General features: G+C 44.6%; 2 protein-coding genes across 6 annotated transcripts in view; both read left to right on the top strand.

The window, feature by feature from the left end:
* The window catches only part of LOC143767170 (uncharacterized), a 66,463-nt gene extending 57,409 nt beyond the window's left edge, over positions 1–9,054 (top strand). For 4 of the 5 annotated variants that reach the window (XM_077255251.1, XM_077255250.1, XM_077255254.1 and 1 more), the window contains one exon: positions 7,230–9,053. In XM_077255251.1, coding sequence (XP_077111366.1) covers positions 7,230–8,041 — 812 coding nt within the window. In that variant the 3' untranslated portion in view covers positions 8,042–9,053. Of the gene's footprint in view, positions 1–7,229 lie in introns of all 5 variants that reach the window. The other variant, XM_077255255.1, reaches the window with a different exon arrangement.
* Positions 9,055–18,766: 9,712 nt separating this feature from the next.
* Positions 18,767–25,105, top strand: part of LOC143767150 (uncharacterized) — a 104,387-nt gene continuing 98,048 nt past the window's right edge. The window contains exon 1 of the mRNA XM_077255192.1: positions 18,767–19,695. Coding sequence (XP_077111307.1) covers positions 19,674–19,695 — 22 coding nt within the window. The 5' untranslated portion in view covers positions 18,767–19,673. The remainder of the gene's footprint in view (positions 19,696–25,105) is intronic.

The following is a 25,105-nucleotide window of genomic DNA, read 5'->3' as shown; positions in this document are numbered from 1 at the left end:
GAGGGTTTCCTGTGAGACTCCTGGCATGGCTCCTTCCTCGGCCCCCTATTATGGGGTGCCCAGTTGAAGTAGAGATGGCTATTCCCCATGTTGCTCCTTCCCCAGTCCCTCGGGTGCTGGTTCGAAGTCGAGACCCCCCCTCCTTCCCCAATTCCTTTTGGTTTCTGGGTTGAGGGCGAGGATAAAGGCCCTTGAAGGTGACAACAGCACCCTCCCTATCCCCCTCTGGGAGTATTAGGTTGAGACACCTCAGGTAGGGCCTGTACAGGCAGCATTCTACAGCTCCCAGCAATGGGCCAGCACACTGCGCCTGCATCCAGGGACCCCAGCCCAGCTGCGGGCTCCTGTTGGGGCCGGGGGGAATTCAGGCAGGCATGGCACATACAGACACAGGGCTCCCTGCGCCCCTGTCTCTGCAGCAGCACCAGCTCTATACTGCCTCAGGGAGACCCCTACCGAGCTCCCCCTTCCGCTTATAGCCCCACCTCCATCCTGCCTTTAAATCCGGAGGGGTCCGGTTCAGATCCGACCCCCTCCCGGACTTTCGCGCCGGCCTGGAGCCCTTCTGGGCCTCAGGCATCTAATTTAGGCCCCGGCTTCGGCCTAGCTGAAGCTGCCGCCTCCTGCCCGCCCCCCGGATGACAAATATGACACTCTACAGTGTCATAAAGGGATGGATCGAGACAGAAAGGGCGCGTTTTTACACAGCCTTGCCGCCTTTTTCCAGCTCTCCGCCCCCTTCTCCTCCTTTCCTCTCTGTCTCAGCAGCCATTTTCGGCTGCAGATTAACCCTGCATCTCCCGGGCTGCAGGACCAGGACCAGGCAGCCCGTCTCCGGGGGGCACAGGACTGTGGATCTTCGGCGCTGGACCTAGGGGCACACTGGTGGGGTAAGATCACAGCTGGGTTTTTTACTCAACTGTGAATCCATATTACCTATAAGGCTCCCCTATAGGTTTCTCTACCCCTGTAAGGTCCTCTGCTGGCAGCACTTCTGCACTCTGTGCACTATGCCGGGCTCAAGGTCCAAGAGAACCAGGCAGAACTGCTATTATGCATTCTGCACAGCCTGCGGGACCGCTCTCCCCAGTAGTAGCACGTACCCGCATTGTCAGAACTGTATACAAACTAATGTGTCAGAGCCCCAAGAAGCCCCGGCCAATGCCTCAGTGTCTAATGCCACGCCGGAATGGGCTACTCAGATATCGCAATCTATGACGCAGTCTATAGATAACCTAACCTCCACATTGCTTCAGGCTCTGCAGGGTCATGCCCCGGCTATGACCGTTACCCAGCAAAGGGAGAGCTTGACTCAGGAACAAGATGACCCTGGCACATCCACGTCTAGGTCAGGACGCAAGCGGACCCATAGATCAAGTCCATCTGCGTCATCCCATCGCACACGGTCATCCCCCTCTAGGGAGAGACACCGTAGCTCCAGGTCATTCCAGGGACAGACAATGCAGATCTCCGCAATCCCGGACCAGAGAGGGCCTCCTCCCCAGCCCACTCAGCAGGGGACGCCTCAGTGATACACAGGATTCGGAAGGCATCTGCGACTCTGACTCAGACAGAGAAACGGAGGGGTCCCTGATCCCAATCCCTACCAGCAATACAGCGCTAGTTGAGGACATAATTTCATCCATCCATCGGGTGCTGGACATTTCTGATCCGCCACCAGAGGCCCCAGAACATAAGATTTCCTTTGAAGGACCTCTGAAGCCGCCTAAGGTTTTGTCTAACCACCCAGAGTTTAAGGCGATCCTTAAAAAGCAGCTCTCACAGCCTGAGAAAAAATTCGCTAATCGCAAATATTTGGAGGCGAGGTACCCCTTCCCACAGAAGGACACCAAGGAATGGACAGATCCACCTGAAGTGGACCCCCCAGTCTCTAGGCTAGCAGCACAGACCCTCCTTTCACTGCCAGATAGCTCAACCCTCAGGGACGCAGAAGACCGCATGGCTCGTTCAATTTTCGAGGCAGCAGGGGCATCCCTGGCTCCCACGTTCGCCTCAGTTTGGGCTGCCAAGGCCATTCTGGCCTGGGCAAAGAATTTACAAGCTCCAAGCATCCGCCCCTGAGCTGTCGGACCAAGCGGTTCAAATAGCAGTTGTAGCAACTACATGCTCCATGCAGCTCTGGATTCAGCAAGGGGAGTAGCATCAAACGCCATCACGATTCGGCGTATCCTCTGGCTGCGGGAATGGAAAGCGGACGCAGCCTCAAAGAAGTCCCTCACGCACCTCCCCTACCTCAGTGGGAGACTTTTCGGTGAACAGTTGGACACTATGATATCCAATGCCACCGGGGTTAAGAGTACTCCTCTTCCCCAACTGAAACCTAAACTCACTTACAAGAAGCGTAACCAAACTCGATTCCGATCCTTTCGGAATTCCTCCGGCTGGTCCGTCTTGCGTCCAGCACAAAATCGTAACCGTTCCCCACGCAGGGACAACTCACGATCGACGCAAAGGTCGGACAAGACCTGGCAGTCAAAAGCAGGCCAGCCTAAGCCCAGAGGAGGAAAATCTCAGACTTTGTTCTCATCATGACTCACGGACTCCGGAAGACACCACACCAGTAGGCGACCGACTTTTGCTCTTTCATCAAGTCTGGCTGCCTATTACAGAAGACAGGTGGGTCATGGAACTAGTGTCTTCCGGATACAAAATAGACTTCACCTCCAACCCACCGGACCGATTCTTCCTCTCTGCCCCCCAAAACCGCCAGCCAAGGCTCGTGCCTACCACCAAGCGGTCTCCTCGCTTTTTCAAGCAGGAGTCATAGTACCGGTACCCATGACCAACCGCTTCCGAGGGTTCTACTCCAATCTGTTCGTAGTTCCCAAGAAAGGAGGCAGCGTACAGCCCATACTAGACCTAAAACAGCTCAACAAATATGTACGGGTCCGTCATTTCCGCATGGAGTCCCTTCGGTCCATCATTGCGTCCATGGAGAAGGGAGAATATCTCTCCTCCATAGACATACAAGACGCATACCTTCATATACCCATTGCACCTGCCCATCAGAGGTTTCTCAGGTTCGCAATAGGCCAGGACCACTACCAATTCGTGGCTCTCCCTTTCGGACTCACCACGGCTCCCAGAGAGTTCACCAAGGTCATGGCAGCCACCATGGACGTCCTGCACTCCAGAGGCATAGTAGTCGTTCCATACCTGGACGATCTACTCATCAAGGCTCCCACCTTCAAGGACTGCGAGCTCAGCGTCTCCATCACAACCGATGCTCTGTCGCATGGGCTGGTTAATCAACCTACAAAAGTCATCACCAACCCCGAGTCAGTCCCTGACCTTCCTGGGAATGTTATTCAACACCTCCAGGGGTCTAGTGCTCCTTCCCAAGGACAAGGCACTGGCTCTCCGACTAGCAGTTCTCACCCTCCTCCGCAAACCCCCTCGATCTCTCCGGTTTGCCATGAGAGTCCTCGGCAAGATGGCAGCAGCAATAGAAGCTGTCCCATTTGCCCAGTTTCACCTCAGACCTCTCCAACTAGCCATTCTCAAGTCCTGGGACAGGAATCCCTTTTCTCTCGACAGGGAGTTCCAGCTAACGTCGTCAACCAGGAGGTCCCTGCACTGGTGGCTCAAGCCAACCTCGCTAGCAAAGGGGAAATCCTTTCTCACAGGTCAATAGAAGGTTCTGACCACCGACGCGAGCCTGACGGGTTGGGGTGCGGTGCACCTACACCACAGGGCACAGGGCAAGTGGTCCCCAGTGGAAGCGACCATGCCCATCAACATCCTGGAAATTCGTGCCATCCTTCTGGCATTGAGGGCCTTCCATCACTTACTGGCAGCCTCTCACATCAGAATACAGTCGGACAATGCCACGGCTGTGGCATATGTGAATCACCAAGGGGGGACCCGCAGTACCCAGGTGATGCGAGAAGTGTCACACACCCTCCGCTGGGCGGAGGACACTGGGTCGGTTGTTTCGGCGGTCCACATTCCGGGTGTGGACAACTGGGAAGCAGACTTCCTCAGCCGACAAGGAATAGACTCGGGAGAGTGGTCTCTCCATCCCGAAATTTTTCAACAGATCTGTCTCCGCTGGGGGACCCCGGATGTGGACCTAATGGCATCCCACTTCAATGCCAAGGTCTCCAACTTCATGGCCAGAACACACGATCCGCGGTCGCTCGGAGCAGACGCTCTGGTTCAGGACTGGACCCAGTTCCAGCTTCTGTATATTTTTCCACCTCTCCCCCTGATATCCAGAGTGGTGAGGAAGATCAAACAAGAGGGAGTTCCAACCATCCTAATTGCACCGGACTGGCCCAGACGCACATGGTACGCCGACATTGTACAACTCACAGCAGACGCCCCCTGGCGTCTTCCCGACCGCCACGATCTTCTATCACAAGGCCCGTTCTACCACCAGAACTCAGGGGCTCTCAATTTGACGGCGTGGCCCTTGAGACCTGGGTTCTAACCCAGGCAGGGCTCTCGACGGACGTCATTGGAACCATGATCAGAGCACGGAAACCAGCCTCTGCCAAGATTTATTACCGTACCTGGAAAGCTTTCTTTACATGGTGCGAATCTCGTGGCCAGATCCCACTCCCTTATTCCCTACCCAAAGTACTTGGTTTTCTCCAATCGGGTCTGGAGGCCAGGCTGTCATTGGGCTCGCTTAAGAGCCAGGTGTCAGCCCTCTCAGTGCTTTTTCAAAGGCGCATTGCTACTAAGCCGCAAGTAAGGACTTTCCTTCAGGGGGTTTCCCGATTGGTTCCCCCCTACAGACGACCACTAGAAACGTGGGACCTCAACCTGGTCCTGACAGCATTGCAGGAACCACCCTTCGAACCTCTTAAGGTGGTCCCGCTCCGCCTTCTTTCCCAGAAGGTGGTTTTCCTGGTGGCAATCACCTCGCTACGCAGGGTGTCTGAACTGACAGCACTCTCCTGCAGACGGCCCTTCCTGGCTTTTCACCAGGACAAGGTAGTTCTTCGTACGGTCCCATCCTTCCTTCCGAAGGTTGTGTCCGACTTCCACCTCAATGAGGAAATTTCACTACCATCCCTTTGTCCGGTTCCGGTTCATAGAGTGGAGAAGGCTCTGCATACGCTTGACCTTGTCAGGGCATTGCGTATATACGTGTCTAGGACTGCGTCCTTCCGGAGGTCTGATTCTCTTTTCCTCCTTCCGGAAGGCGGCCACAAGGGTCTGCCAGCTTCCAAAGCTACCCTTGCCAGGTGGATCAAATCCACCACACAAGAGGCCTACCGCCTTAAGAATTCTCCTCTTCCAGCCGGTATTACGGCACACTCTACACGGGCGGTAGGGGCCTCCTGGGCCATTCGGCACCAGGCTTCGGCGCAACAAGTGTGTAAGGCGGCCACTTGGACTAGCTTACACACGTTTACTAAACACTACAGGGTTCATACCCAGTCCTCAGCGGACGCGAGCCTGGGTAGATGTGTCCTGCAGGCGGCGGTGCCCTAAGTATAGGGGCCCGTCTGCACAATATTCGTCCATTGCTTCCCACCCAGGGACTGCTTTAGTACGTCCCATGGTCCTGTGTCCCCCAATGAGGCGACAGAGTAAAGGAGATTTTTGTGTACTCACCGTAAAATCTTTCTCTTAGCCTCTAATTGGGGGACACAGCTCCCACCCTGTTGCCCTTTCCGGGCCGTTGTAACTGTTGAGTTCTCATATTGTTTTCTTGAGCTCGTACATAGTTGCCTTCTTACAGGTATAATTATGTTATTCATGTTACGTTCCTCCTACTGCTTTTGCACAAAACTGGAGAAGGCTGATGCCGTCCAGGGGTGTATTACTGCACAGGAGGAGCCACAGTTAATCTTTTTCAGATTATGCATAGTGTCGCCTCCTAGTGGACAGCAGCATAACACCCATGGTCCTGTGTCCCCCAATTAGAGGCTAAGAGAAAGAGATTTTACGGTGAGTACACAAAAATCTCCTTTTTTCGGACTGACTGACCTTTATTTCTTAAAGTAATGATGGCCACTTTACTTAGCTGTTTTTTTCTTGCCATAATACAAATTCTAACAGTCTATTCAGTAGGACTATCAGCTGTGTATCCACCAGACTTCTTCACAACACAACTGATGGTCCCAACGCCATTTATAAAGCAAGAAATCCCACTTATTAAACCTGAGAGTGCACACCTGTGTAGTGAAAACCATTCCCGGTGAGTACCTCTTGAAGCTCATCAAGAGAATGCCAAGAGTGTGCAAAGCAGTCATCAAAGCAAAATGTGGCTACTTTGAAGAACCTAGAATATAAGACATATTTTCAGTTGTTTCACACTTTTTTGTTAAGTATATAATTCCACGTGTGTTAATTCATAGTTTTGATGCCTTCAGTGTGAATGTACAATTTTCATAGTCATGAAAATACAGAAAAATCTTTAAGTGAGAAGGTGTGTCCAAACTTTTGGTCTGTACTGTACATTACCTAGGAGACAGTGGGACTGGTGCATATACATTACCTAGGAGACAGTGGGGCTGGTGCATATACATTACCTAGGAGACAGTGGGACTGTGCATATACATTACCTAGGAGACATTGGGGCTGGTGCATATGCATTACCTAGGAGACAGTGGGGCTGGTGCATATACATTACCTAGGAGACAGTGAGGCTGGTGCATATACATTACCTAGGAGACAGTGGGACTGGTGCATATACATTACCTAGGAGACAGTGGGACTGGTACATATACATTACCTAGGAGACAGTTGGACTGGTGCAAATACATTACCTAGGAGACAGTGGGGCTGGTGCATATACATTACCTAAGAGACATTGGGGCTGGTGCATATACATTACCTAGGAGACAGTGGGGCTGGTGCATATACATTACCTAGGAGACAGTGTGGCTGGTGCATATACATTACCTAGGAGACAGTGGGACTGGTGCATATACATTACCTAGGAGACAGTTGGACTTGTGCATATACATTACCTAAGAGACTGTGGGACTTAAAGCCACCCAGGGGTCGGAGGTTCCCTACCCCTGATTTAGGATGACTATTCTTTTTTCAGTGCCAGGTTGGTGGGACCCTTTAACAACTTGAACTTGAAAGTAAAATATACGAACATTTTTCTGTCTATTATCTTTTTTTTTTAAAACAAACAAACATTACTTTCCAGTGACTGATCACATACAGATCTGTTCACAATGTGAAGGGTTTTTAGAATATATTTTCAGCATGTACTAAACACTACCTGTCTCTCTCATCAGGCTATGAAGTCTGTTATGACTACAGCGAAAACTTGTATCTCTCTGCCACAACGTCTGGAGCCGCAAGCTTCAAATCAGATTGTGACAACTTCTCTGGGATGTACAATGAGAATGTCATGGACGAAAAACAATTTATATGTACTGAGTGCGGGAAAAGTTTTAGCCTTTATTCTTACCTCACCAAACATCAGAGGTCTCATTCAGGGGAGAAGCCATTTTCCTGCAACGAATGTGGCAAATGTTTTACCTATAAACCAAGCCTTATCAGCCATCAAAGGGTTCACACTGGGGAAAAGCCTTTCTCTTGCGTGGAATGTGGCAAACTGTTTTCCAGTAAATTCAATCTGAAAATGCATGAGAAAATCCATTCTGGAGATAAGCCAGTAGTCTGCCCAGCCTGCGGAAAGTGTTTCAGCAATAATCCAGCTCTGGTGAAGCACTTGAGAATTCACACGGGAGAAAAACCTTTTTCCTGTCCAGAGTGTGGAAAGTTTTTCTCCAGCAAGTCCGGTCTTAATGCTCACCTCATAATCCACACAGGCGAGAAACCGTATATGTGTGCCGAATGTGGGAAATCCTTTGCCAACCATTCCAACCTTATTTCCCATCGAATCATTCACACAGGAGAGAAGCCGTACGTGTGCCCCGAGTGTGGCAAAGGCTTTGCTAACCAGTCCAACCTTGCTAAACACAAAGTTATTCATACAGAGGAAAAACCATTTCTGTGTATGGAGTGCGGAAAGTTTTTTACCCGCAAAGGAAGTCTTGATAAGCATCGAATGAGGATCCATGAAAAGATGAAATTAGTATAATTCTAGTTCTAAATAACAACACAATAGCGCCATTGAAAATACACAGCCTCCACTTCTTTTACTTTAGTGTTTCATTATTTTCTGTGAGTTTTATGAATTCCACAGATCACACAAAACACGTAGACTGGGCAGTTCTGAAAATTGGATGGAGTATGTAAAGACAATTCATGGCTGGCTTTCAAAATAACCACGTGTGAAAATGAGAAATATGCTCCGAGCAGTTGTGATGTCCCTTCCCATTGCTCTGTAACATGCAAAGTAGCTGAGTTCTACAAGTCACGACTCCGCTTGTTCAAGAAAGAAGACTGCAATGCAAGCTCGATGATAAGATACCTTCCCTTACTCACCTCGTCTACATCAGTAACTAGGAGCAACTTTTTGGGAGCCGCTATATTTTACTGATAAATCAGTGTCGAAAGAAAACTTGTACCCACACAAAAAACAAAATTGGAAGTTTCTAATCATGTACTAAAAATGCACCCGTTCATACCTACGTTTCTCCAAGTTATCACAGTCATGGTTACCCCGCAAAAATGTATGTTTCCTTACAAAAACAAATTACAGGGTACAAAAAGTCATGCTCCTGGCAATCAGGAATGCTAATCCTACAATCTGTCACTCTGGCAAACACTAACACACAAGACCCAACTTGGGCTCCCAGTGGTAGAGATTTGGAGACTTTAAATACACATTGATAAGTGTATATATGAGTGAAACTGGTAGGTTAGTGTCTAGCTGCAGGATTTGCTACCTAAAATCATGCATATATTTACGTAGAGATGAAATGTAAAAAATGAAAAATCCCTAGTCTTACTGAGACTTTGAGGACCGCTGGTTGCCACCATTGTCTTCTATTAAGGATATTCCTTTCTTTCCCCCTGCTTTTGTAAAACAAAATTTTTATCATGCATTGCGTGTGTTTGTGAATAAATTATTAGAAACACAGACTGAGGATATCCTAATGTTTTCTGTCCAGCTGGCGCGATAGGCAGCGTAATATAGGACTTGTATAATGGCACATGGAAGGAAATGAACAGTATTTTTGTATAAATAAGGGAACACAGTTGTTGCTCCACCTTCAAATGACTGAATCGTAGCAAGATGTTTTTCAAAGTTCTGTTGTCACGATCCAATTTTGGATTTGTGGCAGATCTGGTTTGCCTCAGTTTAAAACCTTTTTTCCTTTCTGGTCATCGGGGGTTAATGCAGTTTTTCCCCCCGGTGGCCGCTTGTGTTATTGCATTGCTGCTGGGTCAGCTGATGCTTGTGGTGACCACTCCCTCCATCCTTTAAGAAGTCACCTGGTTCATCGGCTGACTGTCAGTGTTAGTTCATTCTAAAGCGACCAAGCTGGGAGAAGGAGCTTGCTGGGAACTGTTGTTCTACTGCTGTGTGAGTGAATCTGGTGTTTCTTCCTGCTGTGTTGTGCCTTGCAGCATTAAGCTAAGTGTTGTTTTCCTTTACCTTGTCTGTATTTCCTTACCCCGTGTTGTATTAGTGCAGCGGTGGGACCAGTGCTCTAACCTGCCAGTTCCCTACTTAGGGATAGGTGCAGGGCAAGTGAGGGACTAGGTATCCTGGTCGGCGACGGGTTGAAAGAACCCGTATAGAGACGGTAGCAAGATCAGGGCACATCTGCAGGCCAGTGCAGGAGGTGCCCATTCCCCCAGTCCCTACCGACAGGGCCCACCGTTGTAATTGTGTCCCCGGTGTTCCCTTGTGTGTTGTGCTGTTTATGACAGACCTACGGTTGGGTCGTTTAATACCGGGTCAGTCACTTCGTGACATCTGTTTATCAAAAGAAGACTTCACCCGAGCATTAAAGAACTTATGTCACAGAATAGTTTTTACTGCCTTTTCTGTAATACGCTGTGGATTTGTTTGCCCCAAAATCTGCAGCACTGTGTGAACATACCTTTACTGTTCCAGCCACCTTTACTGTCTGTTACCAACATATGTTCGGCTGATGTGTTTTATCTTTAAGTATTAAAATGCTATACTTGATACAGTCCCTTAATTCTAAAGGGAATCAATCATATTAAATTGGTGTCTAATCTGCAGGATGTTATGGAGCAGGAAGAGATGATCAGATTGATACACACTTTGGTGGGAAAAGTTTAATTTTGCATTTTATTAATTAAAATCCCTGGTGCTTGTATGTACAGTTGAAACTAGAAGTTTACATACACTATATAAAAAGACACAAGCATGTTTTTCCTCAGTATCTGACATGAAATCAGAATGAACCTTTCCCATTTTAGGTCAATTAGGATTACCATAATTATTAGTTGCCTGATGTCAGAATTATGAGAGAGAGAATGTTTTAAGGCATTTGTATTACCGTATATACTCCAGTATAAGCCAACCCGAGTATAAGCCGGCCCCCCTAATGTTGCCACTAAAAACTGGGAAAACTTATTGACTCAAGTATAAGCCTAGGGTGGGAAGTGCAGCAGCTATCGGTAAATGTCAAAAATAAAAATAGATACCAATAAAAGTAAAATTAATTGAGACATCAGTAGGTTAAGTGTTTTTGAATATCCATATTGAATCAGGAGCCCCACATAATGCTCCGTACAGTTCATGATGGGCCCCATAAGATGCTCCATATTAAAATATACCCCATATAATGCTGCACAAAGGTTAATAATGGCCATATAAGATGCTCCATAGAAACATTTGCCCCATACAATGCTGCATAAAGGTTGATGGCCCCATAAGATGCTCCACACATTATGGCCCCATAAGATGCTCCACACATTATGGCCCCATGAGATGCTCCATACATTATGGCTCCATAAGATGCTCAAAACATTATTCCTCATAAGATGTTCCACACATTATGGCACCATAAGATGCTCCATACATTATGGCCCCATAAGATGCTCCACACATTATGGCCCCATAAGATGCTCCATACATTATGGCACCATAAGATGCTCCACACATTATGGCGCCATGAGATGCTCTATACATTATGGCTCCATGAGATGCTTCACACATTATGGCCCCATGAGATGCTCCATACATTATGGCCCCATGAGATGCTTCACACATTATGGCCCCATGAGATGCTCAATACATTGTGGCCCCATGAGATGCTTCACACATTATGGCCCCATACGATGCCCCATACATTGTGGCCCCATAAGATGCTCCACACATTTGCCCCATTTGCTGTTGTTGCGATTAAAATAAAAAAATCACATACTCGCCTCACTTCGCTCAGGCCCCCGGCACTTGCGATAGTCACCTTCCTCGTTCCATCGCTGCGCGCTGCTCTGTCTTCCATCCTCTGCACTGACTGTTCAGGCAGAGGGCGGCGCGCACACTAATCGCGTCATTGCGCCCTCTCATCTGAACAGTCACAGCCAGAGGACGGAAGACAGAGCAGCGCGCAGCGGTGGAACGAGGAAGGTGACTATCGCGCAATGCTCTCCTCCCCTGATATACTCGCCTGCTCCCGGCGCGGTCCCTGGCAGCGTCTCACTGTCAGATGGTCTCCGGGAGCCGGCGGCATCTTCTTGTGTTCAGCGGTCACGTACCGCTCATTACAGTAATGAATATGCGTGCATATTCATTACTGTAATGAGCGGTACCACGTGACCGCTGAACACAGGAAGAGCTGCCCGGATACCATGGGACATGCAGGGACCGCGCGAGGAGCAGGTGAGTATGTGACAGCCGCCGCTCCCCCTCACCCGCCGACCCCACGCCGACACTGACTCGAGTATAAGCCGAGAGGGTCACTTTCAGCCCAAAAAAGTGGGCTGAAAATCTCAGCTTATACTCGAGTATATACGGTACTTACTGCAAAGTCAAAAGTTTACATACATTTTAATAGTATTTGGTACCATTGCCCTTAAACTGAATGACTTGGGTCAGACATTTGGTATATCCTTCCACAAGCTTCTCTCAATAGTTGGTTGGAATTTGGGCCCATTCCACCTGACAGAACTGATGTAACTGATCCAGGTTTCTAGCTCACACCTGCCTTTTCAGCAATGCCCTTACATTTTCAATAGGATTGAGATCAGGGCTTTGTGATGGCCACTCCAAAACATTGACTTTATCCTAAAGGCACTTTGTTACCATTTTAGCAGTATGCTTCAGGTCATTGTCCATTTGGAAGACCTATTTCCGCCCAAGCTTTAACTTTCTGGCTGTTGTCTTGAGATGTTACTTCAGTATTGCCACATGATCTTCTTTTCTCATGATGCCATCTATTTTGTGAAGTGCACCAGTCCCTCCTGCAGCAAAACAACCTCACAACATGATGCTGCCTCCTCTGTATTTCACAGTTGGGATGGTGTTCTAAGGCTTCCAAGATTCTTCCTTTTTCCTAGAAATGTAATGATGGTCATTATACCCCAAAAGTTCTATTTTACTTTCATCAGACCACAGGACATGTCTTCAAAAATTAAGGTCTGTGTTCCTCTGTACATTTGCAAACATTAATCTGGCTTTTTATGTTTCTTTTGGATTAATGGCTTCTTCCTGGCAGAGTGGCCATTCAGCACATGTTGATACAGTACATGTTTCACTTTTGATATTGACACAATCTTACTATCTTTCGCCATCAACTTTTGACTTTGCCATAAGTAATAAAAAGGGAGAAAATATAGGTTCAGAATAAGTCCCTCTCTGTACAACCCACTTTTTTTCATAACATCCTTAAAGTTTTTTTCCATGCCATAAGTGCAGGATGTGTAAGCAGACCACAACCCATAAACAAATAAATAAGTATTGAAAAAGGGGACACAGAGTTCAAGATCAAGGACTTTATTGCGTGCTCTTCAACAGGGGTCATATACACCATTGTGCCCATGTAAACAACTGTATGTGGGGCGCACCAAACGGCCGCTTAGGGTGAGAATCAACGAACATATACGTAATATAAAGAAAAAATTTATGGGACACCCGCTTTCTAAACACTTCATAGAACACCATGGCAGACTGGCACAGACTATGGAGATATCGGGCATTGAAATTGATTGTATACCCTCACTGGAGAGGAGGCAACTATATCAAATCTATGTCAAGGGCAGAGACTAAATGGATTTTCCTGTTGGACACTCTGATTCCCAGAGGACTCAACAGTGAAGTTGAGCTCTTTGGCTTCTATTAGCAAGCCTCATTGCTGGAAGATATATAAGGACCGACATTTGGGGTAAGGACCATCCCTGAGGAAGGAAACAGATGTTTCTGAAACGCGTCAGTTTATGGTCCTTACCGCGATCCGTATGTACACTCTAGTCACACGGGCTGTCGCGTGATTCACTGCAACATGCAGGTCCTCCAGACAAGCCACTTTCACTGTTCTCACACTGCGTGGTGTCTAGTTACCAGGACACAGGATCCCGCCTTTCACTGGAGGTTACAGACGGAGTAGCTGCTACTGGCCGGGGCAGCTCTCCGGCATCATTCTAAAGACTTCAGTTACTCAACTTACCCCGCCTTGGAGTATCTGGAAATCGCCGACTTGAACGGTTATCCTCCCGGTGGTAAGGAATTGACTAAATACAACTGAGACTGCCTAACTTTGATTGATTGCATGTGTCCACGATTGAATGCTGGAGACATCTGCGGGTTGTATTTATTTTATCTAACACATTTCACTGGTGGACTATACCTGTGTACATAGTCTGGTGCTCATTGTGGTCATATCTATTTTTCAATCCATTGGCTTTTTTCAGCACTAATATTTTTCCTTTATTAAGTAATAAAAATGCTTTAAAATATTCTCTCATTATTCTGGCATATTGCAAATATTAATAATCATGATAATTCTAATTGACCTTAAACGGGAAATATTTGTTCTGATTTCATGTCCGATATTGAGAAAAACATGCATATGTGTCTTTTTATATAGTGTATGTAAACTTATAATTTCAGCTGTATATGTGAGTCCAGTAGGTGGTCCTATTGTGATTGACAGTCTTCCCTGTGCGACACTGCATGCAGAAATAGCTGTCAGTCACTAAGAGGACCACCCGCTGGACTTGTGTACATGCAAATTCCAGGGATGTCAATAAATAAAATGCAACGCTTACTGAAACTATTCCGATTAACTTATCATTATGCTCAGCTCCTAATTTTCTATACCATGCTGTCCATAAATTGGAATGCATATGCAATGGAGGAAAAAAAGTGTGTTTGCACTCTGTGTTTATTTCCTGAAATTAGGTTTTAATTTTATTTACATCTTGCCTAAACTGCTTTTAACAGCTTTAAGGAATATTCTTTACAGCAGTCATATGGACCATAGCCACAAAAGCATTTGGCCATCTCTCACTCGTTGACTTCTATAAAGAGCTTTCTTGGCATACTCTTCAGTGAGGGGTGGCAGGGAGCTGTCTTGTCAACAACTGATGGGTGAATACTGTATTTAGAAATGTTGTATCATTATAATCCTATCCTTTAATGATGAGATGACTGCTGAAGAGTGAGCTCTACAGTACAGAAAGTATAAGGCTAAAAGTTTATGGGCTGGAGTAAAACCCTAAATTGCAAGATTTTTTGAAAACCCTTCCCGATAAACTATATAATGTACGTGTTAGGAAATACTTTCTCCAAATTGACGTACGTGAAGATCATGGTGATTTCTCTGCCCAGAACAATTGACACGGGAGCTCGGCTTACCTCACAGCTGAGCACTCTGTGCAACAGCCTGTGTCATCACCGATCCTGGCTGCTCAATCACTTTGCCCCTTTTTCTTTAATAGTTTGGATCAGGTCTCATTTCTACTCGGTCACAAATCATTCACCACCCTCGTTTTGTGGGGAAAAACATGGTAGGTTACCGGTTGTGGTCTTGTATACTGTCCTTCCATTGTATATGTACTGTCTCAAGGCAGTGTGGTAGATTGTTTCCCCAGCAACTACCCACACCTTCCATAGGTACACCTAAAAGTGACGAACCACAACGCTTCTACCTGTACCTATAGCAACCAGAGTTCAAACTGACTTCTATGGCTGCTAGGTACAATTAGGTAAATCGTCAGGAGATCCAGCTCAACAGGGTAAAAATATTTAGCTTTATTGACTCATCATGATTAACATAGTAACATAGTTATTAAGGTTGAAGGAAGACTTTAAGTCCATCTAGTTCAACCCATAGCCTAACCTAACATGCCCTAACATGTTGATCCAGAGGAAGGCAAAAAAAACCCATGTGGCAAATAGTAAGCTCCACTTAGGGGAAAAAAATTCCTTCCCGACTCCACATACGGCAATCAGACTAGTTCCCTGGATCAACGCCCTATCAAGGAATCTAGTATATATACCCTGTAACATTATACTTTTTCAGAAAGGTATCCAGTCCCCTCCTAAAATTAAGTAATGAATCACTCATTACAACATCATACGGCAGAGAGTTCCATAGTCTCACTGCTCTTACAGTAAAGAATCCGCGTCTGTTATTATGCTTAAACCTTCTTTCCTCCATACGTAGAGGATGCCCCCTTGTCCCTGTCTCAGGTCTATGATTAAAAAGATCATCAGAAAGGTCTTTGTACTGTCCCCTCATATATTTATACATTAAAATAAGATCACCCCTTAGCCTTCGTTTTTCCAAACTAAATAGCCCCAAGTGTAATAACCTATCTTGGTATAGCAGACCCCCAGTCCTCTGATAACCTTGGTCACTCTTCTCTGCACCCGCTCTAGTTCAGCTATGTCTTTCTTCTACACCGGAGACCAGAACTGTGCACAGTATTCGAAGTGTGGTCGAACGAGTGACTTGTATAGAGGTAAAATTACGTTCTCCTCATGTGCATCTATGCCTCTTTTAATGCATCCCATTATTTTATTTGCCTTTGTAGCAGCTGCTTGACACTGGCCACTAAATGTGAGTTTGTCATCCACCCATACACCCAGGTCTTTTTCATTGACAGTTTTGCCCAGAGTTTTAGAATTAAGCACATAGTTACTCATCTTATTACTTCTACCCAAGTGCATGACCTTACATTTATTCCCATTAAAGCTCATTTGCCATTTATCAGCCCAAGCTTCTAGTTTACATAAATCATCCTGTAATATAAAATTGTCCTCCTCTGTATTGATTACCCTGTAGAGTTTAGTGTCATCTGCAAATATTGAAATTCTGCTCTGAATGCCCCCTACAAGATCATTAATAAATATGTTAAAAAGAAGAGGGCCCAATATTGACCCCTGTGGTACCCCACTGCCAACCGCGACCCAGTCCAATTAAGCGTGCAGAGCGCACCAGAGCTGCATTGATGTTTTAATTTATGGACTATAGATGCATTGGAAGTTAACAGTGCACCAATAAAGCTGAAGTTTTTTTTTTTCTTTTTTAACTCAGTTGAGCTGGATCTTCTGCCTATTTACCTATTAGGTTCTACCATATGCAGGGTATAATGGGCTGTGTGACAATTTGAAATAGACAGGTATAATCTGCAGTATAAGTTTTGCAGAGTACGATTACATTAATCAGATGGATGTTTGAAAAAGTGTCATTTTTTTCCCCATAAATCAATAGTACACATGCAAATAAGAAACTTTGTAATATATCTTATTAGAGAAATCTGCTCTTTTCTCCCCAAGAAATGATCATTTCTCAATTCATAGATAAAATCTGTCTTTATTGAATGCAGGAAAAATATATATCTTTGTACTGTGTTAGCCAGTAGATAAAAATATAGTCACATATTTATATGTGATTCTTCAGATTTTGTGTTAGACTATACCTGAGGAGACCTAAGTAGTCTCGAAAGCTCACAATTTGTTACCATCTTTTTATTAGCCATTAAACGCAATCAACCACTGAGCAATCTAAACTAAAATTTTAATATTTTTCTATCTACTGGCTAACACGGTACAAAGATATATATTTTTCCTGTGTCAACATTTAGGATACCAGAAGGAATCATTTCCTACATTACAAAACTAAACAAGAAAGCAACCAGCTGCCTCTAGTAGTCACATACAATCCAAATCTGGAGGTGCTAAGGCTACTTTCACACTGGCGTCGGCACAGGGCCGTCGCCATGCGTCGGCCCGACGTGCCGACGGACAGTGTGATTATTTGACACAACTGGGGCAGCGGATGCATTATTACAACGCATCCGCTGCCCCATTGTGATGTGCGGGGAGGCGGGGGTGGAGTTCCGGCCGCGCATGCACGGTCGGAAAAGACGGTATCGACGCTGCAAAAAACGTTACATGCAACGTTTTTTGCTGGCGACGGACCGACGCGACACGACGCAACCATCGCACGACGGTTGCAACGTGTGGCAATGCGTTGCTAATGTAAAGTCTATGGAGAAAAAACGCATCCTGCAAGCACTTTTGCAGGATGCGTTTTTTGTCCAAAAAGACGTATAGCGACGTGCAGTACACGACGCTAGTGTGAAAGTAGAATCAGCTGTGGTATAATCCCCAGAAAGATTAGGTAAATAATATAAAGGATTAAAATATAACTTTTACTGGATATAGTTAAAATATTTCACAAAGATATAGTGCAATACAAAAATAAACAAACGAAGCGTTGGTGGCGCTCTAGGAAAAGTGCCTAATTAACACCTCTAGGTAATAGCCTACTAGCCACCAAAGTACAACAAATATTGCTGAGACTACTCAAGTTCCCACAAAGAACCACAACTCAGCCAATACAGTGTACCCATCAGCACTAATATGCACTCCCAAAACTACAAAAACTCTGTAGAGTTATTAACCCCAGAGATACTCAAAGAAAACCCTGTTAAGGGAACTTTAAATTTGGGATATTGCAATGGATACCATATTCTACAGTCTAACAGCAACCAGCCCGCAGACTGATTCTACTGCACAATGCAGATCCGTATCCAATATCATGGCTGGAACAGTAACATAGAACGGTCTCACCCGGAGCTGTCTGCATCAGACCCTTTCAGCTCTACTCATGGCCGTGGACCTCTTCCCCTCCTTTCCCGATGCGTTTCGATAGTTTCTCATCGGGATAGCGTTGGGGGCCATCACACATCTAGCGTCCAGCCGACGCTGCCGTACACGTGCGCAGGTAAGTTTGTCCTTTTTAAAATCGCGCCCTGTATGCCCACATCCGGTCAGAGCAACACGCTCTGCCGATCATGTGACCGGAAGTGAGATCATATGGACAGATCAGCTGACCAACGTTTCAGGCCGCTGAGAGTCCAGGTTACTATGGAGCGCAGAGGCACTTTAGAGCTCCACCAACGCTTCGTTTGTTTGTCTATTTTTGTATTGCACTATATCTTTGTGAAATATTTTAACTATATCCAGTAAAAGTTATATTTTAATCCTTTATATTATTTACCTAGTGTGAAAGTAGCCTAAGGAGAGCTGCACAGAAATTACATCCTTTACTACAAAAAGATGCCCTATTACAATCTTTATTTCCATATCCCCCACTTATGTTCTTTAGACAGCCGTCTAATCTAAGAAGCATCATTTTCAGAAGCTCCCTGTCCTCTCCAACAGATACAAGAACCGTTCCTTGCAACCAGAAAAAATGTAAAACCTGTCCATTTATAATGACCACAGACCAAATAAAGATCCCCAACTAACATCAGGATTACAAAATTCCAGGTACTTTCAGCTGTATAACATCTAATGTAGTGTACTTAATTATATGGACCAAATGTCCAACTGGGGGTCGGTACGTAGGGAAGACAGGGCAAAAACAAGTGACCATATATTCCCTTTAAAATTCGATTTTTATTACAACCCCTAGCAAAATATATGGAATCACTAAGTTCATTCAGTTGTTTAATTTTGTAGAAAAAAAAGCAGCTCATAGACATGGCACAAAACTAAAGTAATTTCAAATGGCAACTTTCTGGCTTTAAGAAACACTTAAGAAAAGAAATCAAGAACAAAAAATGTGGCAGTCAGTTATGGTTACTTTTTTAATCAAGAATGGGGGAAAAATTATGGAATCACTCAATTCTGAGGAAAAAAAATATGGAATCACCCTGTTAATTTTCATATCCAAAAAGAACACCTGCATCAAATTAGATCTGCTTGTTAGTCTGCATCTAAAAAGGAGTGATCACACCTTGGAGAGCTGTTGCACCAAGTGGACTGTTATGAATCATGACTCCAACACGAGAGATGTCAATTGAAACAAAGGAGAGGATTGTCAAACTCTTAAAAGAGAGTAAATGATAACGCAATGTTGCAAAAAATGTCAGTTGTTCACAGTCAGCTGTGTCTAAAATCTGGACCAAATACAAACAACATGGGAAGGCTGTTAAAGGCAAACATACTGGTAGACCAAGGAAGACATCAAAGCATCAAGACCGGAAACTTAAAGCAATATGTCTCCAAAACAGGAAATGCACAACAAAACAAATGAGGAACGAATGGGTGGAAACTGGAGTCAACGTCTGTGACCGAACTGTAAGAAACCGCCTACAGAAAAAGCTAAATGAAAGCCATCATTAACACCTAAACAGAAAAAAACAAGGTTACAATGGGCTAAAAAAAGAGCAATCGTGGACTCTGGATGACTGGATGAAAGTCATATTCAGTGATGAATCCCGAATCTGCATTGGGCAAGGTGATGATGCTGAAATTTTTGTTTGGTGCCATTCCAATGAGATTTATAAGGATGACTTCCTGAAGAGAACATGCAAATTTTCAATCATTGATGATATGGGGCTGCCTGTCAGGTAAAGGCACTGGGGAGATGGCTGTCATTACATCTTCAATAAATGCACAAGTTTATGTTATGCAAATTGCCTCTTCTGAGAAAAAGAGGACTTAACTCTATAGCGCCACCTGTTGGAAGTAGCGATCCTACAAGTCACAATCAACCCTTTAACGAGTCGTACAATATGACTTAGGATAATAGCCAAATCAGTATCTCAATTCGCAGACACGGTGTTTCGGGCTGTTGGCCCTCGTCAGTGCGAAGCATGAGAACTGATTTGGCTAGGTGAGAGGCTCTGGACTGGGGTCTAAGGGGTATTGTTTCTCCTTATGGAGAGTGACATACCATCTCTGGCTTGTCAAGGTAAGGAGGCTTATTCGCCGTGCAATGCTCCTCTGGGAAATATAATATGCAAATTGCCTCTTCTGAGAAAAAGAGGACTTAACTCTATAGCGCCACCTGTAATAAGCCTCTTTACTTTGACAAGCCAGAGATGGTATGTCACTCTCCATAAGGAGAAACGATACCCCTTAGACCCCAGTCCAGAGCCTCTCACCTAGCCAAATCAGTTCTCATGCTTCGCACTGACGAGGGCCAACAGCCCGAAACACCGTGTCTGCGAATTGAGATACTGATTTGGCTTTTATCCTAAGTCATATTGTACGACTCGTTAAAGGGTTGATTGTGACTTGTAGGATCGCTACTTCCAACAGGTGGCGCTATAGAGTTAAGTCCTCTTTTTCTCAGAAGAGGCAATTTGCATATTATATTTCCCAGAGGAGCATTGCATGGCGAATAAGCCTCCTTACCTTGACAAGCCAGAGATGGTATGTCACTCTCCATAAGGAGAAACGATACCCCTTAGACCCAAGTTTATGTTGATATTTTGGACACTTTTCTTATCCCATCAATTGAAAGGATGTTTGGGGATGATGAAATAATTTTTTAAGATTATAATGCATCCTGCCATAGAGCAAAAACTGAAAACATTCCTTGAAAAAATACACATAAGGTCAATGTCATGGCCTGCAAAGTAGTCCAGATCTCAATCCAATTGAAAATCTTTGGTGGAAGTTATAGAAAATGGTCCATGACAAAGCTCCAACCTGCAAAGCTGTTGTGGCAACAGCAATCAGAGAAAGTTGGAGCCAGATTGATGAAGAGTACTGTTTGACACTCATTAAGTCCATGCCTCAGAGACTGCAAGCTGTTATAAAAGCCAGAGGTGGTGCAACAAAATACTAGTGATGTTTTGGAGTGTTTTTTTTTTGTTTGTTTGTATTATTCAGTATGGAGCATCATGTGTGTCCATTATACTGTATGCAGCTTCATGTGTGTCCATTATACTGTATGTAGCAGTATGTGGGGTCATTATAAAGTATGGAGCATCGTGTGTGGCCATTATACAGTATGGATCATGTGGGGCCATTATACAGTATGGAGCATCATGTGTGGCCATTATACTGCATGCAGCATCATGTGTCTATTATACTGTATGTAGCACTATGTGGGGTCATTATAAAGTACGGAGCATCATGTGGGGCCGTTATACAATATGGAGCATCATGTGGTGACATTATACAGTATGGAGCATCATGTGGGGCCATTATACAATATGGAGCATCATGTGGTGACATTATACAGTATGGAGCATCATGTGGTGACATTATACAGTATGGAGCATCATGTGGGGTCATTATACTTTATGCAGCATCATTTGGGGGCATTATACTGTATGCAGCATCATGTGGGGCCATTATACAGTATGGAGCACTATTTGTGGCCATTAGACTATGCAGCATCATGTGGGACCATTATACAGTGTGGAGCATCATGTGTGGCCATTATACTGTATGGAGCACTATCTGGGGCCTTTATACTGTATGGAGCATCTTGTGGGGCCATTATACAGTATGGAGCATCATGTGGTGCCATTATGCAGTATGGAACATCATGTGGGGCCATTATACAGTATGGAGCACTATATGGGGCCATTATACAGTATGGAGCATCATGTGGGGCCATAATACTGTATCAAGCACTATTTTGGCCCTCTTTTTAGTTTGACATCTCGGGCTTCATGACCGGAGCGTTTTTCGGTTTGGCGTTTTTTCTTTTTTCACTCCCCTCCTTCCCAGAGCCATAACATTTTTATTTTTCCGTCAATATGGCCATGTGAAAGCTTTTTTTTTGCAGGATGAGTTGTGCTTTTGAACGACACCATTGGTTTTACCATGTTGTGTACTAGAAAACGGGAAAAAAATTCCAAGTGTGGTGAAATAGCAAAAAAAGTGCAATCCCACACTTGTTTTTTATTTGGCTTGTTTGCTCGGTTCACTAAATGCTAAAACTGACCTGCCATTATGATTCTCCAGGTCATTATGAGTTCATAGACACCAAACATGTCTAAGTTATTTAAGTGGTAAAAAAAAAATCCAAACTTTGCTAAGAAAAAATAATAATAATTGCGCAATTTTCCGATGCACCTAGCATCTCCATTTTCTGTGATCTCTGGTTGGGTGACGGCTTATTCTTTGCATGACAAGCTGATGTTTTTATTGATACCATTTTGGTGCAGATACGTTGTTTTGATTGCCCGTTATTGCATTTTAATGCATTGTCACGGTGACCAGAAATACGTAATTCTTGCTTTTTGAATTTTTTTTTCTCACTACACCGCTTAGCGATCAGGTTAATTCTTTCTTTTATTGATAGATCGGGCGATTCTGAACGCGGCGATACCAAATATGTGTATTTTTTATTTTTTTTATTTTTTTTTTTTAATGGGGTGAAAGGGAGGTTATTTGAACTTATACTTTTTTTCATATTTTTAAAAACATTTTTTTTTTTTTTTTTTTTTACTTTTGCCATGCTTCCATAGCCTCCATGGGAGGCTAGAGGCTGGCATAGCCTGATCGGCTCTGCTACATAGAGGCGATGTTCAGATCGCCCCTATGTAGTAGAATTACTGCATTGTTATGAGCGCCGACAAAGGGGGGAGCTCACAGCAATCTGGCATCAACAACCATAGAGGTCTCAAGGAGACCTCTGGTTGTCATGCTGATGCAAAGCTGACCCCAGATCACTTGGCGGGGGTCAGTGGTGCGCGCATTTCTGGCCGATGGCCGGAAGTGCTTGTTAAATGCCACTGTCAGTTTGACAGCAGCATTTAACTAGATTGCGATTCCGACTGCGCCTATTGCGGGCACATGTCGCAGATTTGAGGTGGTCTAGGGGTTAAAGGGTTACAAGCTCTTTGCTATAGAAGCTATAGCGTGCTAATGTAGGAGTTGTTTTTCTAATCTAAAACCTCAGTATTCCGGTTAAATTGCCGTGTTGGCGCTTTGAAATAAGTTGGTTTTAGATTGTAGTTTGAGCACTTGGTCTCTAAAAAGTTCGCCATCACTGTTCTAAAGTATTCTAATTTACTGTGATACTGACTTTCGGGTTTTCATTGGTTGTAAGCCATAATCATCAACATTAACAGAAATAAACACTTAAAATAGATCACTCTGTTTGTAATCACTCTATATAATATGAGTTTTGCTTTTTGTATTCAAGAACTGAAATAAATCAACTTATTCTAATTTTCTGAGAAGCACCTGTACACCATTTTCCAAATTATTATGCAAATTACATTTTTCTCAGATTTTCCTAAATGGTCGGTGCAAATGACAGTCAGTCTAATAAAAGTCATCACCAGTTAGAGTATACATCAAATTTTTTTTAAGAAACCTTCCAATGATAACAGTATAATCTCCAAAATGAATAAAAACTCAAAATGCACTGTTCCAAATTATTAGGCACAGTAGAATTTCTAAACATGTAATATGTTTGAAAGAACTGAAAATGCTCATTTGTGGAATTTGCAGCATTAGGAGGTCACATTCACTGAACAAAAAGCTATTTAACTCAAAAACATCCTAACAGGCCAAGTTACATGTTAACATAGGACCCTTCTTTGATATCACCTTCACAATTCTTGCATCCATTTAACTTGTTTTTGGAGAGTTTCTGATTGTATATATTTGCATGAAGTCAGAATAGCCTCCCAGAGCTGCTGTTTTGATGTGAACTGCCTCCCACCCTCATAGATCTTTTGCTTGATGATACTCCAAAGGTTCTTTATAGGGTTATGGTCAGGGGAAGATGGTGGCTACACCATGAGTTTATCTCCTTTTATGCCCATAGCAGCCAATGACTCAGAGGTTTTCTTTGCAGCATGAGATGGTGCATTGTCATGCATGAAGATGATTTTGCTCCTGAAAGCACATTTCTGCTTTTTATACAATGAAAGAAAGTTGTCAGTCAGAAACTCTGTATACTTTGCAGACCTTAACCCCTTCCCGACATCTGACGGTATAGTACGTCACATGTCGGGACCCCCGCTTTGATGTGCGCTCCGGTGGTGAGCGCACATCAAAGCCGGGACATGTCAGCTGTTTTGAACAGCTGACATGTGCCCGCAATAGGCGCGAGCAGAATCTCGATCTGCGCGCGCCTATTAACTAGTTAAATGCCGCTGTCAAACGCAGACAGCTGCATTTAACTACCGCATCCGGCCGTGCGGCCGGATATGAGCGCATCGCCGACCCCCGTCACATGATCGGGGGTCGGCGATGCTCCTCCATTGTAACCATAGAGGTCCTTGAGACCTCTATGGTTACTGATTGCCGGTGGCTGTGAGCGCCCCCCTGTGGTCGGCGCTCACAGCACACCTGCAAATCTGCTGTGTAGCAGCGATCTTATGATCACTGCTGCATAGCAGAGCCGATCGGGCTGTGCCTGCTTCTAGCCTCCCATGGAGGCTATAGAAGCATGGCAAAAGTAAAAAAAAAAAGTTTTTAAAAATGTGAAAAAAATAAAAAAAATATAAAAGTTTAAATCACCCCCCTTTCGCCCCAATCAAAATAAATCAATTAAAAAAAAAACCAACCTACACATATTTGGTATCGCCGCGTTCAGAATCGCCCGATCTAGCAATAAAAAAAAAGCATTAACCTGATCGCTAAATGGCGTAACAAGAAAAAAATTCGAAACGCCAGATTTACGTTTTTTTGGTCGCCACAACATTGCATTAAAATGCAATAACGGGCGAGCAAAAGAACGTATCTGCACCAAAATGCTATCATTAAAAACGCCAGCTCGGCACGCAAAAAATAAGCCCTCACCTGACCCCAGATCACGAAAAGTGGAGATGCTACGAGTATCGGAAAATGGCGCAATTTTGTTTTGTTTTTGTTTTTTGCAAAGTTTGGAATTTTTTTTCACCACTTAGGTGAAAAATAACCTAGTCATGTTAGGTGTCTATGAACTCGTAGTGACCTGGAGAATCATAATGGCAGGTCAGTTTTAGCATTTAGTGAACCTAGCAAAATAGGCAAGCAAAAAACAAGTGTGGGATTGCACTTTTTTTGCAATTTCACTGC

This window comes from Ranitomeya variabilis, chromosome 4 (genome assembly GCF_051348905.1).
Source record: "Ranitomeya variabilis isolate aRanVar5 chromosome 4, aRanVar5.hap1, whole genome shotgun sequence".
Taxonomy (NCBI): Eukaryota; Metazoa; Chordata; class Amphibia; order Anura; family Dendrobatidae; genus Ranitomeya; species Ranitomeya variabilis.
This window is presented reverse-complemented; position numbering and strand designations above follow the sequence as displayed.